The 13,368-nt window shown below is 47.6% G+C and overlaps 1 protein-coding gene across 1 annotated transcript in view; it reads right to left on the reverse strand.

The window, feature by feature from the left end:
* PPM1H (protein phosphatase, Mg2+/Mn2+ dependent 1H) overlaps positions 1-12,002 on the reverse strand; it is a 233,462-nt gene extending 221,460 nt beyond the window's left edge. The window contains exon 1 of the mRNA XM_080935861.1: positions 11,573-12,002. Within this exon, the coding sequence (XP_080791987.1) occupies positions 11,573-11,817 (245 nt within the window). The 5' untranslated portion in view covers positions 11,818-12,002. The remainder of the gene's footprint in view (positions 1-11,572) is intronic.
* Positions 12,003-13,368: the final 1,366 nt, after the last annotated feature.

Genomic DNA, 13,368 nt, shown 5'->3' on the forward strand with positions numbered 1-13,368 from the left:
GAGCTAAGAGGTCACATGGCAAGATGGCTTGTTTCGTCCTGAGCACTATTCAGGCTCCGTCCTGGAGTCTTCATTAAAGGATGCTCTTGGAAAACAGTCACTTGATCGACCCCTGGCTGGAAGAGTGACTCAAGTTTCAAATAACCCATTTATGATGAAATTAAACAGGGACGCAGCAAGAGAACTTTTCCAGGTTAACCCCACGCAAAGCTCTCAGTGACATGAATGCTGAGACATGGACCGGTGTTTCTTAACCTTCTTGATGCTGCAGTTGCTCATGTTTGGGGTGACCCAATTATTTTCCTTGCTGACTTATAACTGTATTTGCTATTGTTAAGAACCCAAATGTAAGTATCTATGTCTTCTGATTGCCAGTAAAGGGTCATTCAACCCCCAAAGGGTCATGTCCCACAGGTTGAGAAACACTGATGCAAAAAGTCTAAGGACCGAGGAGGCACTTGCAGGGTACCAATGATGCAGAGGTTCAATGTGGGGCGCCCCCCACCCCAACATCAGAGGAGAGCCAACTGATTTTCTCTCATTCGAGAAGATCCAAACTACTCAGTCCAAAATCTTTCATTATAACAGGAAGAATAGTATAGTTCAATGGAAAGGGACTAAAGGAAATACATACGTGATAAATTTCAAGGGTGACAGCACAGCTGACTATATCATAAAGCAAAAGTGGCAGATGAGAATTACAGAATCGAGAGTGGGGACATGGTCTCTGGTACGTTTCAAACCTGTGCTTCTAGTACTTGAGCAGCAGATGCAGGAAGATCTCCCTGAGGTCCAGACTACCTGGATTTCTATCACGGGTTCTCTACCAGCATAATACAATGACATCCTGTCTTTAAAAGTGGGGGGTCATAAGAGAGTACTGGGGGGTATTACAATGAAGGAGGTGGCAGGTCTCTTTGGGGCGGTGCTCAGTCTGGAAGGCAATACACTTTGTTCTGAGTTTGAAGCCAGGGACTTGGAGTTCAGACGTGACCAGGGCCTGGGCAGTCTCTAAGGCAGTTAATCCATGGTTTTATGGGTCCACAAAAAAAGTCAGAAAAACACGGGCAGTTTCATAGTGTTTTCATAAAAGTGTAAGCACTTGATTTAAAAACTGTTCTGCCTGCGATCAAGTGTCTCTAGCTCTGGTTGTCAAATATAATAACACGTTAATGATAGCAGATGCCATGATTGGCCATCTCTCGGCAAAATGGAGATAATCCTATGTTTTTGTTTTGTTTTTTCAGTATTTTGGAAATAAGGTTACAAAAGGAAAACAACAGAAACTACCAATCCCTCTGTTTTATACGAACACAAAAACGGAAAACGGAGGCCAGAGCTCTGAACTGACTGTACTAGGTATCTCTATGACCCTGTGTAAGGGCTTCAGCGAGGTGGCTGGAACCACAGCTAAGAACAAAGCCCAGGCTACACACAGAGGAATGCGAGCTTCCTGGCAAGTCTCCGGACTGGCCGGCTTTTCAGGGGTGAAACATTAAGTGTCTCCCGTTCTCAGCACTGCATTCAACCACACGTGCAGAATTCTAGCACAAGAGCATAGGGCAATGCACGTTTACCACAGCCACAAGGACCGTCTGTGGTCCTACGTTCTCACATCCAAACGGACGGCAGGAAGTTTTATACGGGAGACTGACACAAGCCATTTTCCCATTGTGCGCTTTTCCTGTGTGGAGATTCAAGATCCGAGACAAACAAAAGCGGCCACCACCAAACCTCAGACTTCAAATGCACTGAGAAAACCTGCGTGCGTACCACAAAACAAATGTAAGCAGCTCATCGAACTGGACCCATCTCTAATGGGGGGACGTGGTACAGACCTTGGGAGATCCAAAAAAAAAAAAAAAAAGAGAGGTTACAGAAGATAAACTGAATTTCAGTTTTATAAAACAGATCAGACACTCGCTGACAGATTATGTCTCTCATCAGCCTAGAACTGCCTAGGAAACAGAGGAGGGAAAGAATATGTGGGGTGTCCAGTCATACTGAGATGGGGTGTCCAGTCCCACTGAGGTTGCCCTCTGTCCTAAGGGTTGCAATACCATTTGAAATGCATTAGAGAATCATTAGGACAAGCACTCAAATGACATGAGTCCATGGGTAGCCCAACTGTATCCATTCTAGGGTGGAGATTAATGATAAAGAGAAAGGTCTAGGGGTGACCCATATAGGCCATGAGCCCCAGCAGAGGTGTGCGTGCCACCCAATAACACTGCATTCTGAGAATTCCCAAGTGTTATTATTTTACTATTCTTTTTGTAACTCGATGGCATGATTCCAGAGAATGAAGTTTTATGTAGATGACAACATTCTGTTGCAATATCAAAAAAGTTGGACCTGAAGTTCCCGTGGCCAATATAAGAGTGGACTGAAATATATAATAATGTGGACGCTGCCCTGAGTTTCAGGGCAGGGTAGCAGTTACATTCAGACACACACACACACACACACACACACACACACACACAATATTCCAGGTACTATTTGTATTGGACAAAGAGCAAATCCCATCCTTTGATACTATAACCCTTTCACTTTTAAAGGCTCAACGTTCAGTGTTGATTTGAAAATGTCTAAGAATGAGGTCAATTTACTCTCTGGTCTGTTCATATACATCTCAAGTGAAGAAGGAGCTCTAGCGTCGGTTACTAAATTCTACCTGTAGCAGAATTTTCTGGACTGTCTGCCCAGCCCACCCTGCCACCCTTCCTCCTTTGCAGGGAGCTCATTTACTGAGACAGACTAGGGCAGCTGTGCTGTGCTGTGATCTTGGCGCCCTGGTCACAGGCACGGAAGCTAAACATGGGTGGCCGACAGAAGCTGAACTAAATCTAGCCTCCTTCCCAAACTCCAGGATGGAATGGAGCCTTCGGTCTGTCCTGGTTGCTTGCTGGCAGACATGTGATTATGAGACGGGTGAAGGACACGTGGTCTGCTCCTGGGTGACTTCTGGGTGCAGAGGTGCAGCTCCCATGGAGATCCCCTGACCCTCGAGACCTGGGACAACCTCGTCTTCTCTGTAGCTCTTCTCTCCTTCCTTGCCCCACAGAGCTGTGCTTCTGTGCCTTATTATCCCGGACATCCAACAGCCGAAAAGCTAAGGCGTTTTTATTCTAACACTTTCAAAGTTTGAACGGATACTCAAGAAGCTATAATAGAGATTAAATACGGCCACACAGAAATTAAGCTTTGCAGTGTAAATGAAAAAAAAACAAACAAACATGGAATTAGACATGGGACATGCTATTTGATCTTGTTGATTTGATAGGATTTAGAATTGTCACAGAGAGAAATAGAAATCACTGTGCATGTCTACCAGGGATTACACAGATTAGGTTAATAGAGGTGGGAAGACCCCTCCCCCCCCCCCCCCCGACTGGATTTCCAGACTAAATAGAAAGAAGGCAACAAGCTGAGTTCCAGCTCTGCTTCCTGACTGCAGGCACAATGTGGCAGCCACCTCAAACTCCTGCTTCTGTGACTTCCGTGCTGTGAGGGGTTCTGGGCCCTGGATCTGTAAGCCAAAACTAACCATGTTTCCTAGCCTTTTTTTCTGTCAGAAGTTTGTGTCTCACCAATTAGAAGAGTAACAAATCCACTCACTATAAAAGAAAAATGATGCAAGGTTACTGTCCTTAATATATAAAAAGCTCTTACAAATAAACAATAGTTATCTCCAAAGTGGCCAAGCTATATAAATCAGAAAGAATAATCACCCAAATGGCCAATATATGATAGATGATGCAAACATATACATGAGTAGTTCGTTTCATCAAGCTTGAGTTTCATGGCGTGCTTCTCGTCTTTTTGACGGTTGGCAAACATCAAAGGCTTACTGCTAAATCAGTTTCCAGCCACACACTGCTGACTCCAGCTTGAAGTGGTACGTCCAGTCTGATAACATGAATCATAATTAGGAATGTGTACGGCTTCTACCCAAGCTTTCTACATCCTGAAATTGTCCTTCAGGAAATAATTAGAGAAGCAGAATAAATCTTTAAAGCCTAAATGTAAATCCCAGAGAGTTCAACCAGCAGTAATTCATTGACACACAGCCCTCCACTGAAATAGCAGGTGCCACCCTGGATACTGACTTGTAGGGGAGTCCAGGACACACTCACAGAGAAGACACCTTCGAAGGCATGTGCAAGCATCCACTTTGACTCTTTAAGACATAGTGAGTCTGGATACATCTCATGTATTAACAACCGTTATGGGCTTGACGATTCCACTTTGTTCTTTACAGCTTCCAGTGACTTATATAGTATTTGAACTTTTTAATAGTGTATTTTTACAGCTCTATAACTTGGTTTTTGTTGGAGGTGGATAGGAGTTTTAAAATGTGTGTAATTTACAAATAGGAAAGAAATGTTTGCAACACAGGCCCAAACCAGCCGAGGTGGCAGTGAGAACCGGGTGTGGGTCTGACGTCTGCCGCTTAGAAAGTGTGTGTGCACGTGTCCTGCACGTGTTTGATTAAATCCACACGGAAGGTACACAGTGCAGAGCACGCACAGGGGGACACCTCAAGCCGTGACTGCCGCACCGAGCAAACGCTAATGCATCTGATGAAGTAGAGAGGTAGTGGAGACGTGGAAATGGGCCAAGTACATCAAAAGCTATCCTCGGGTTACTTTCAGAGTGGCTGTGATAGAATAAATTAAAAAGCTGGTAAAGCCACTGACAGGACCACTGAGGAAAGGCTCCTCCACTACTGCCCTTAACATCAGCTGATGCGATCAGGTTTGACCGGCACCTCGTACACACTTCCCACGTCACCCCCAGTCACGGTAACAACCTAAGGTCACGGAGGCAACACAAGGAATCAGAATCAAAGCATGGGTATGAAACTGTAAGCCTTCCCCTCCTCCTCTCCCCATTCTCAGGGGTGGCAAACAGTCTGCCCTTGACAAAGCTTTATTGGGTAACTCTAAGTCAGCAGTTCCCAACCTTCCCGATGCTGTGACCCTTTAATACAGTTCCTCACGATGTGGTGACCCCCAACCATACCATTTTTGCTACTTCATGGTTGTAATTTTGCTACTGTTAAGGATTGTGATGCAAATATCTGTGTTTTCTGATGGTCTTAGGCGACCCCTATGAAAGGGTAGTTCAACCCCCAAAGGTTTGAATGGCACACAAGTGCCACCTACTGCTCTGAGTTCTCCTTTGAGATAAGAACCCCCGCCTGGGGGTCTAGGCAAGAATCCTGCTGAGGAAGCTTAGGAGGGTCTCCTCAGCCTTGCTAACTGAACGAGCTTGCACCCCAATCTGTGCCTAGCAATCATCCTGCTAGGTAAGTTCAGTTCAGTGACTTTTGACCCACTGACCCCTCACTCCGCTCCCTAGCCATTGGGCCCAGCTACCCAGAGCTGAACCAAAATGCTATGCGTCAACAGAATGAGTCAGGACCCTTTCCCTTACCGTGGGTGTGTGAGAAGTCCTTGGGACATTTGAGAACAGAGCTAATCGCAAAAACTATTTGGGGGAAAAATAGTTTGCTTTCCTCATGTGACCTAAGCACTGAGATTCAAAATTGTCCAGAGACATTAAAGACAGAAACTACAGCAAACACAAGCTTACTTCTGACATCTGAAAAATGTGACAGTTCTTGATGCCACTTCAGAGATGGTCGCAACAGGCAGGGGGTGGGCACTGGGCAATGCTGTAGATGCAGATGATGATTATGTCTTATTACATGATGGGTTCAGCATGGGACCAGTGCCTGCTGTAGAAAGGCAATGATGTTATTGGAGGGAAATGAACAGAAAGAGACAGACAGTGTTTATTTCTCAGAAGAAGGCATGACTTCAAGAGTGAAAAAGCTGTTAAATTAGGCAAATAGAAAACTCAAGACACTTAACGTATTTTTTTCTACCAAACACTAAGAAAACTGTCTTGAGCGGTCAGTATGTGTTTGAAGAAAACAACCCTGGTCTGTAGGGTTAAGTTACCAAAGAGAGTTGCTATTCGCAAACCCAGAAAGCCTGGTGTGGTAGAGCAATATTATACATAATATCGTCTCCCCAGACAGAGCTTTATCACAGATAAAAAATACACCTGTCAGAGTGGCTAAATCCAGTTCCAAAGAGCACTAGGAGTCTTGGAAGGGAGGTGACTGGTCTGTATACAGAAATGGTCCCCCACTGGAGCACCACCTTGGAATGAACTTAGCCTGTAGAAATTCAGATGTGGAAACTTAAAGCCTTCCGAATGTCATCAGTGAAGCAGAAGAAATAGCTGCAGCCACTCTGGACGTCTGGTTACCGGCAGGAATTTGTTACGGACAGGGCAGTTCAATGAGAGCCCCCACCACCTGCTTCTTTCTGGCCTTTACCAACCAGAGGGAAGAAAGCCTTCAGGTTCCTCAGTTGCATAGTCTGAGCAGGAGTTCCAAGGCAGGGCTCCACAAAAAGGGGGGTCTAAAAGAAAGAGTAGGTGCAGGAGAGACCAGAGCAGGAAAGGAAAAAAAAAAAATAAATAAAAAAGTCCGGGGGATTTCAGAGCTTCAAGATAGAACGTTTCTTTATCATCACTGGGCCACATGATGATATTTGATATTAGTAGGAAATGGACACCTAATGACATTTATCAGCAGCTGGCAGTGGGTGGCGTTGACTGAGAATGCCCAACAAATTCTAAGACAAATTCAAATACCTGAGTTGCTAGCTGGATTTTAATGATGTTCTTTTCATTCACAAGTTTACAATTCAGAACTCCATGAGACTCAAAGAACTTAGGTAATGTTCATTTAATGAAGGTTCTCAAGGTAATGTTTAAGACAGTTACAAATATGGAGAAAATGATAGAGTCGTTATTATTGAAAAGTACATCATGCACAAAACCTAAATAATGCTTAATATGCAAAACGATGTTTCTCAGAAACTCTGGCTCAGTCTTTGAAGTTTAAGGCATGGGACAGACTCCATGCTTGCCTACGTGTCTGTCTGGGGCAGTCACTTGTGCTCTGTAGAAAAGTTAGGCACATCTTTAAAAATAGTTTAAAGAGAGAGGAGAACCATGAAGAAAAGAAGATGAAAGAGGAAGGAGAAACCACCATAGATTAGGGGAGTCATACAAATATGGCCCCAAGGCTTAGCCAAAGGAGCTAAGAGCAGCCCAGATGAAACATAATAGGAGTCCAGCATGGCTGTCCTCTGAGATGATCCACCCAGAGGCTGACTCAGACAGATGCTGACACCCACAGCTAAACAGTGGGCAGAGCTTAGGGACTCTTGTGGAAGGACAGGAGGAAGGATTGCAGCCTAGAAGGGAATGGGAACTCCACAGGAAGACAAACAGAGTCAATTAACCCAGACCCTGGGGCTCTGAGAGTCACCAAACGAAGAATATGCATGGGCTGGACTTAGGCCTCTCCACACATGTAGATGTGCAGCTTGGTCTGCATGTGGGTCCTGAACAACTGGAACAGGAGCTATCCCGAAAGCTGTTGCCTGTCCATGAGATATATTATTCTAGCTGGGCTGCCTTGACTGGCCTCAGGGGGAGAGGAAGCGCCTCAAAGAGACCTGATGTGCCACGGTGGACAGATACCCAGGGGTCCCCTACCCACTCACAGGAAAAGGGGAGGGGGAGAGGAGGAGGACTAGAATAGGGGTGACGGGGAGGTGAGCAGTGAGAGGGAAACTAAATAAATAAAAGTTTATGAAGAAAGATTCTAACCCATTGAAATGATGAGCCGACCTCAGGTCTCTGTGCCACAGGGACAACCTATGTGGCATTTAAACTTGTGGAAGCAGAGGGAAGTGGCTGTCTCATCGTCTCGGGGTCAGACAGTGACTTCCCCTAGGCACTCTCTGGGTAGACCTCACAGGCTCGGTGAGTGATTTCGTAGCCAAGTTTCAAAATGAAACTTGCTAGTGCATGCTTTTAAAATACTGCATTAGATTTAAAGAGCTCCATGACCTATCAAATACCCCTTAGTCTAGTGCAGTGGTTCTCAACCTTCCTAATGCTGTGACCCTTTGATACAATTCCTCAGGTGGTGGTCACCCCCAACCGTAAAACTATTTCGTTGTTACTTTATAACTATTAATTTTGCAACTGTTATGAATAATGACATAAATATCTGATATTCAGGGCATCTGATATGGACCCACAGGTGAGAACTAATGATCCAGGGGTTACATTGTCCCCCACAGTAACTCTTCAAGGAGCCAGAAAACCCCATTAGTGAGTTACAGAACAGCGGAGCATCTTCAGTCTTGGTACCCCCAAGACTTACAAGGGTTGCTTATTGCTGAGTCTTTAAGTCAGCCACACAGAGATTATCTCTTCTTAAAAGGGATTACCAACAAATGATAAAAGCATACCATTTTCTACCATCCAAGATGGTTGTCAACATCACAGTTTAAAATCCTGTCTTCAACACCCTTGTCTTCAGGTGATCCAGGATTTCTTTCCTGGCAAGCTTGAAACCAGATGCTGTCTTGTTCCACCAGCATGTATGTGTGTTTGCACATGTATGTGTCTATGTCTATGTTGTATGCCTATTTTATATATGTATATACACATGTCTCTAGCCTTTCTACCTTTTATTATGAGACGTGTTTCTTTTTTTTAATTGCCTAGCATGGCCCTGAACTCACTCTACCCCAGGTAGAACCATATACCTTGTTATTCTTTTACCTTAGCCTCCTGGGTAGCTAAGATCCTCCTGCCTCAGCTTCCCAAGGAGCTTGAAGAACAGCCATATGTACTATAAGCCCTAAGTTCAAATTTTTGTTAGAGACATAAATAAAAGACTAGGTTCGAAAGTATTCCTCTGTTTCCACTAGTTAAATAACCTTCACATCTATCTATCACTCTCAGGAACCTTCTAGAACAAAGTAGATCTCTACCCCCGCAGCTCCTCCTCTACAAACAGGAAGTGACTTCTGCTCACCCCCCATCCCAGTCCTTCTTTGTTTAAGCCATTTTTATCATTTAGGGCGCATCTTTGAAAAATTGTAAATTTTTAAATAATAATTTAATCATATCTCTATATAAACTTTATAATAAAAAACTAAAAAGAATAACGACAGTTTGAGGTTTGAAGATGTGGTACATTACAGTATCTCATGAAAGTAGTCTAGAGGGGAGAGAGAGATGTTAGTGACATTGTATTGTTAATGACACATCCTGAGGCAGATGGATACATCATAATTTGAAACTGTTGGGAGGGAGTTTGGTGTCCTGAGTCCTGGAGTTGGACCCTCTGGGTTCAGATATAGACTGTACTAACATGGGCAAGTTGCTTAAGTATTTCCCACCCGTGTTTGAATCCACACAGTAGATATAAGACTGTAGTGATATTTACATGGTCTAATATAAACTTGAAAATACTGAAGACTGCCTAGCATTAATTATATTAGCATTATTATTACTACTACACAGTTTTGAAGAATGACATGTGTCAGGAGTCTGAGGAAGGGCGGACAGGAATTCTCTGTAGTCTGGGATACCCAGTGAGAACATGTTCACAGTATGAGAACATGTCTACAGTCGAGGGCTGTGAGGAAAGGCACTTCTACCCACACTGACTTGGAAAGATGCCCCTGACACGAAAATGCTACATAGTAACGCTGACTGGGAGCCTATTTGGGGAAGAATAAAGCACTGTTCACAGGTACATCCAAACATTTGAAAAAGCACACATCTCAAACATTGAGTTCCTGGGGCCAGGGCCAGGTGAGAGGATGTCAGCATGGATAAACATGTGTGCAGTGTGTCTGTGACCAGTAGTAAGAACGGAAGAAGCCTTTATAATGGCTCTTCTATGCTTAGAGCTGGACGTCTCTCGCATTCTAGCTGAGGATAAGCCAGAGCTCTCAGAGACAAGGAAATAGGCTCTGTGGAAGAAAAAAAAGTAGGGCGACTCAGTTTCCTGTGCCTACTTACCACTGAAGAGTTCTTTTTCTTTTCTTACACTTTTGTGAGGTTTCCCCCTTACTGTGCCCAGCTAGCTCCTACTGTCAGTGAAGCTGTGCTCCCCCCCCCCCTCCCTCCCTGCTTTAATCTCACCATTTCCCAGTGCATGACCCAGACTCTCAGGTGCCCATGCTGCACCAAACTTCCACTGCTCAGGAGCGTGGCAGGCATAAGGCCTCCAACTATACAATTATAGGGTCGTACACCTCCAGTTGCTTTTGACCTTGCAAAGGGCCCAGTGGCTTTTAAACTTATTTTTCAGGCAAGGAACTGCTGGCACGAATTAGCAGGCACTTCTCCCCGCCATTAGGTTTCGGCTTCCTCTTGGAGGTTACAGGCTGTTTCGTTCCTCCTGCTCTTTCTCTTTCCCGCTGGTCCGCCTATGCTATGTACACACCTACCCGCCCACCCCGCACACCCAACCCTCAGACTCCTTTCTTCACACGCCAGTCATCAATCCCCATTTATACACAAGCCCGTGGAGTTACGATCACAGGATGGCGCGGGAGGAAAAAGAATTCAAGATTTTAGGCAGACCGATTGGCAAGTCACCTACTTCCTGCACCGGAACTCGGCTCCTAGGGAACCACGCCTGCTGGGGGGGATCTGGGCCACCAGAACCGGGTCAGCACGAAAGCGCCGAGGCTCAGGGGAAATTTATTGGTTCCTGGATGAACCAATCAGAGAAAGGGAGAGAAGCCATGCATCGGTTGGGGATGGCCAAGATTACAGAGAGGGTGTAAAAGGAAAGGGACAGGTGTGCTCTGAGTGATTTTGGACCTACAGTCACTATAACCTCTTCTTTCCTAGTCTTCCAGTTCCACAAAGCCTAGTGGGAGAAAACATTATCCACCATTCACACGATGCTTATTAATAGTCAATGGAGAAGTGGCCTTGGAGTAGCAGAGGACAACGAAACCTCTCCCCGTTCCAAGCCCGGCCGTTAACCTAACTCAGTCTTTTTTTTTTTTTTTTTTTTAAATAACAAATCTCCCCGGAGCTCGTGCAATCGCAAAAGCAGATTACTAAAATGCTGTATTTGACAGCCGGAGTAAGTTTCTACCTCCCCAAGGACCGTGGGAAATGGTAGTGGCATTTACTGGCCGAGCTGCATTCACTACCTGCTACAGAGCCCAGTGAGCTACAGAAAGACCTTTCCGAACGAGCAGTCACGCGCGTCAAGCCGGCCGCCTCGGGGAACACATCCCGCAAGCATCGACCTCTCGCGGGGGCATAAAGATTTTGGCGTAGGGGGTGGGGGTTGAACACCGATACAGGTTTTCCTAACGTGTTGCAACTTCAGCAGAGCTGTTTTGCCCACTTTCCCCCAAAAGTGTTACAGACCCTTTATTATCAGAGCGGTCCAACCTCTGCGTTCCCACGGTCCTGCGCCGTTGCCACCCGCCTCTGTCACCCACTGCTTGGTCCGAAAGCCCATACCCCGGCTTTGGGGAGGTGGAGGGAAAGGGGGAAAGGGAACTGGCCAGCGTAAGCGAAGAGGCTCTCGCCGAGGCCTGGAGGCCAGAGCCGGTGGAGAACCCTAGTGCCCAGAAGCCGGGAGAGGAAGGAGCTGGAACGGTGCGGGAGGGGCCGCGAGGAGAGGGGGGGACACCGGTGCACTCACTCTGCGTAGCCGGTGGCCCAGGGCAGCCGCCGGGTCTCCTTGAGGATGAGGATGGGGCGGGCGATGTGGTCTGCGCTGCACTCCACCTCATCCTGAGACAGCCCGAGGAACTCGGGCCGCCCGTACGGGAAGCGCAGGGGCAGGTCCGAGCCTCCGCAGCCGCTGCCGCCGTGCTCGGAGCCGGAGCTGCCAGCCATGATGCCGCCCATGAAATTGGCCACGGCAGATTTCACCCGAGTGAGCATATTACTCCGGCGCCGGGCAGCCGCTGAGCGAGCAGGAGGCGGCGGCCGGCCGAGGCGCAGCGCGGGGCATGCAGGCTGCGGCGGGCGCGGGGCGCACGGGCGGTGGGGACGTTGGGACGCGCGGCTCCGGGAGCTCAGTGCTGCAGGGGGCCGAGCCCGGGCCTCCGGTGCTCCCTGACGCCGCCGCTGCCGCCACCTCTCCCGGCGACACTTCCGCAACCGGGCGACATGGAGCGGGCGGGCGGCTGGGGAGGGACGGCGAGAGCCCCGGGAGCGGCTGGCGGGCGGCGGCTGCTGCGGGTCCCTTCCCCGCCCCCCTGCGCCCCGCTCCTGCGTGCGCGGAGCTGAGCCCACCCGGCGAGCCCGCGGACCCGCCGCTCCTGCTGCCACGGCTACCGCCGTCGAGTCATGTGATGAGCAGGCTGCACGGGCTCCGGCTGCGGCTCTGGCCCAGCCTCAGCCCCTCCCCTGCCGGCCGAGCGCGGCTGGCTCCGAGATCGTGACCTCAGGAGGGAGACGCAGGCGAGCCTGCTCGGTACCTGGCGACAAGGATGGGGGCGCTGTGAGTTGGTGGCTGGACAGGTGTTAGGGGCTGTCACATGACCTCTGGCAGCTGGGAGAAGCCAGAAGTGGGGTAGGCGCCAGGAGAAAAGTGCCTTTGACCTCCGGAAAAGAAACTTCGCCGAGACAGGTGCAATCGGTGTGGTGGGCGGTCTCCCCAGTCCGGCGATGGAAAGGTGCTGGAATCTTCACTACGCCCTGGGGGGGGGGGGGGGGTGGGAACACGCAAGGATCATTTGCCGTTTTCCCGGGCAGTTGGGAAAACACGTGTTACTGTCCGTGGCACACACTTTGTTTCTCAGGTAGACTGCTTTTACTCCTACGGAAAACAAAAGATCTCCAAGGAGCCAGGAACATGCCCATTGTTCGACAAATGTCCACAAACTCTATCCTCTAATACAGCGACAGATGTAAGTTTACTGCTGCAGTATTTTAACCGCACAAAATTCAGGGCGCCTGGGGGAATTAAAGAAAAACAGAAAACAGCCACTGAATTGAACGTAAACCTAAAAACAAGCAGATGCTTATAATAAAATATATTTTTGGTGATCTTATGTTAATTTAAATGTCTTGAGAGTAATAAACGTGCTTCTCCAAGAGTAACGCTTGTTTTGCTTAAATATTAGACAGACAACTTTTGCCATAGCACAGGTTCATGCTAAACTGTTTTAAATCGTGTTCTGCAACCTACCATTTAAGACCCTGTACAGTTTGCACAGCTCAGTTCTTAAGTAGCTCCCTTAGAACTGCAGGAAGAACACGGGGATGCAGGCCCATATCGTTAGAGAGCGGTTTCGGTGGTCCAGCTGCTGGAGGAGAAGTGGTCCAAGTGCTGGGAAGGGAGGTGGCCCAGGTGCTGGAGGAGACCAGCTCTCCAGGGAGAGAAATCCTGCTCTTAAGCCTGGGTAGACTCCAGTGGTTCCTTTCTTCAGTATCTAGAGTCTTTTTTTTTTTAAGGCATTTCGTCCCCCTGACCATTTCACTTTGGAT

The sequence above is a fragment of the Micromys minutus genome (genome assembly GCF_963924665.1).
Source record: "Micromys minutus genome assembly, chromosome: 22".
NCBI lineage: Eukaryota > Metazoa > Chordata > Mammalia > Rodentia > Muridae > Micromys > Micromys minutus.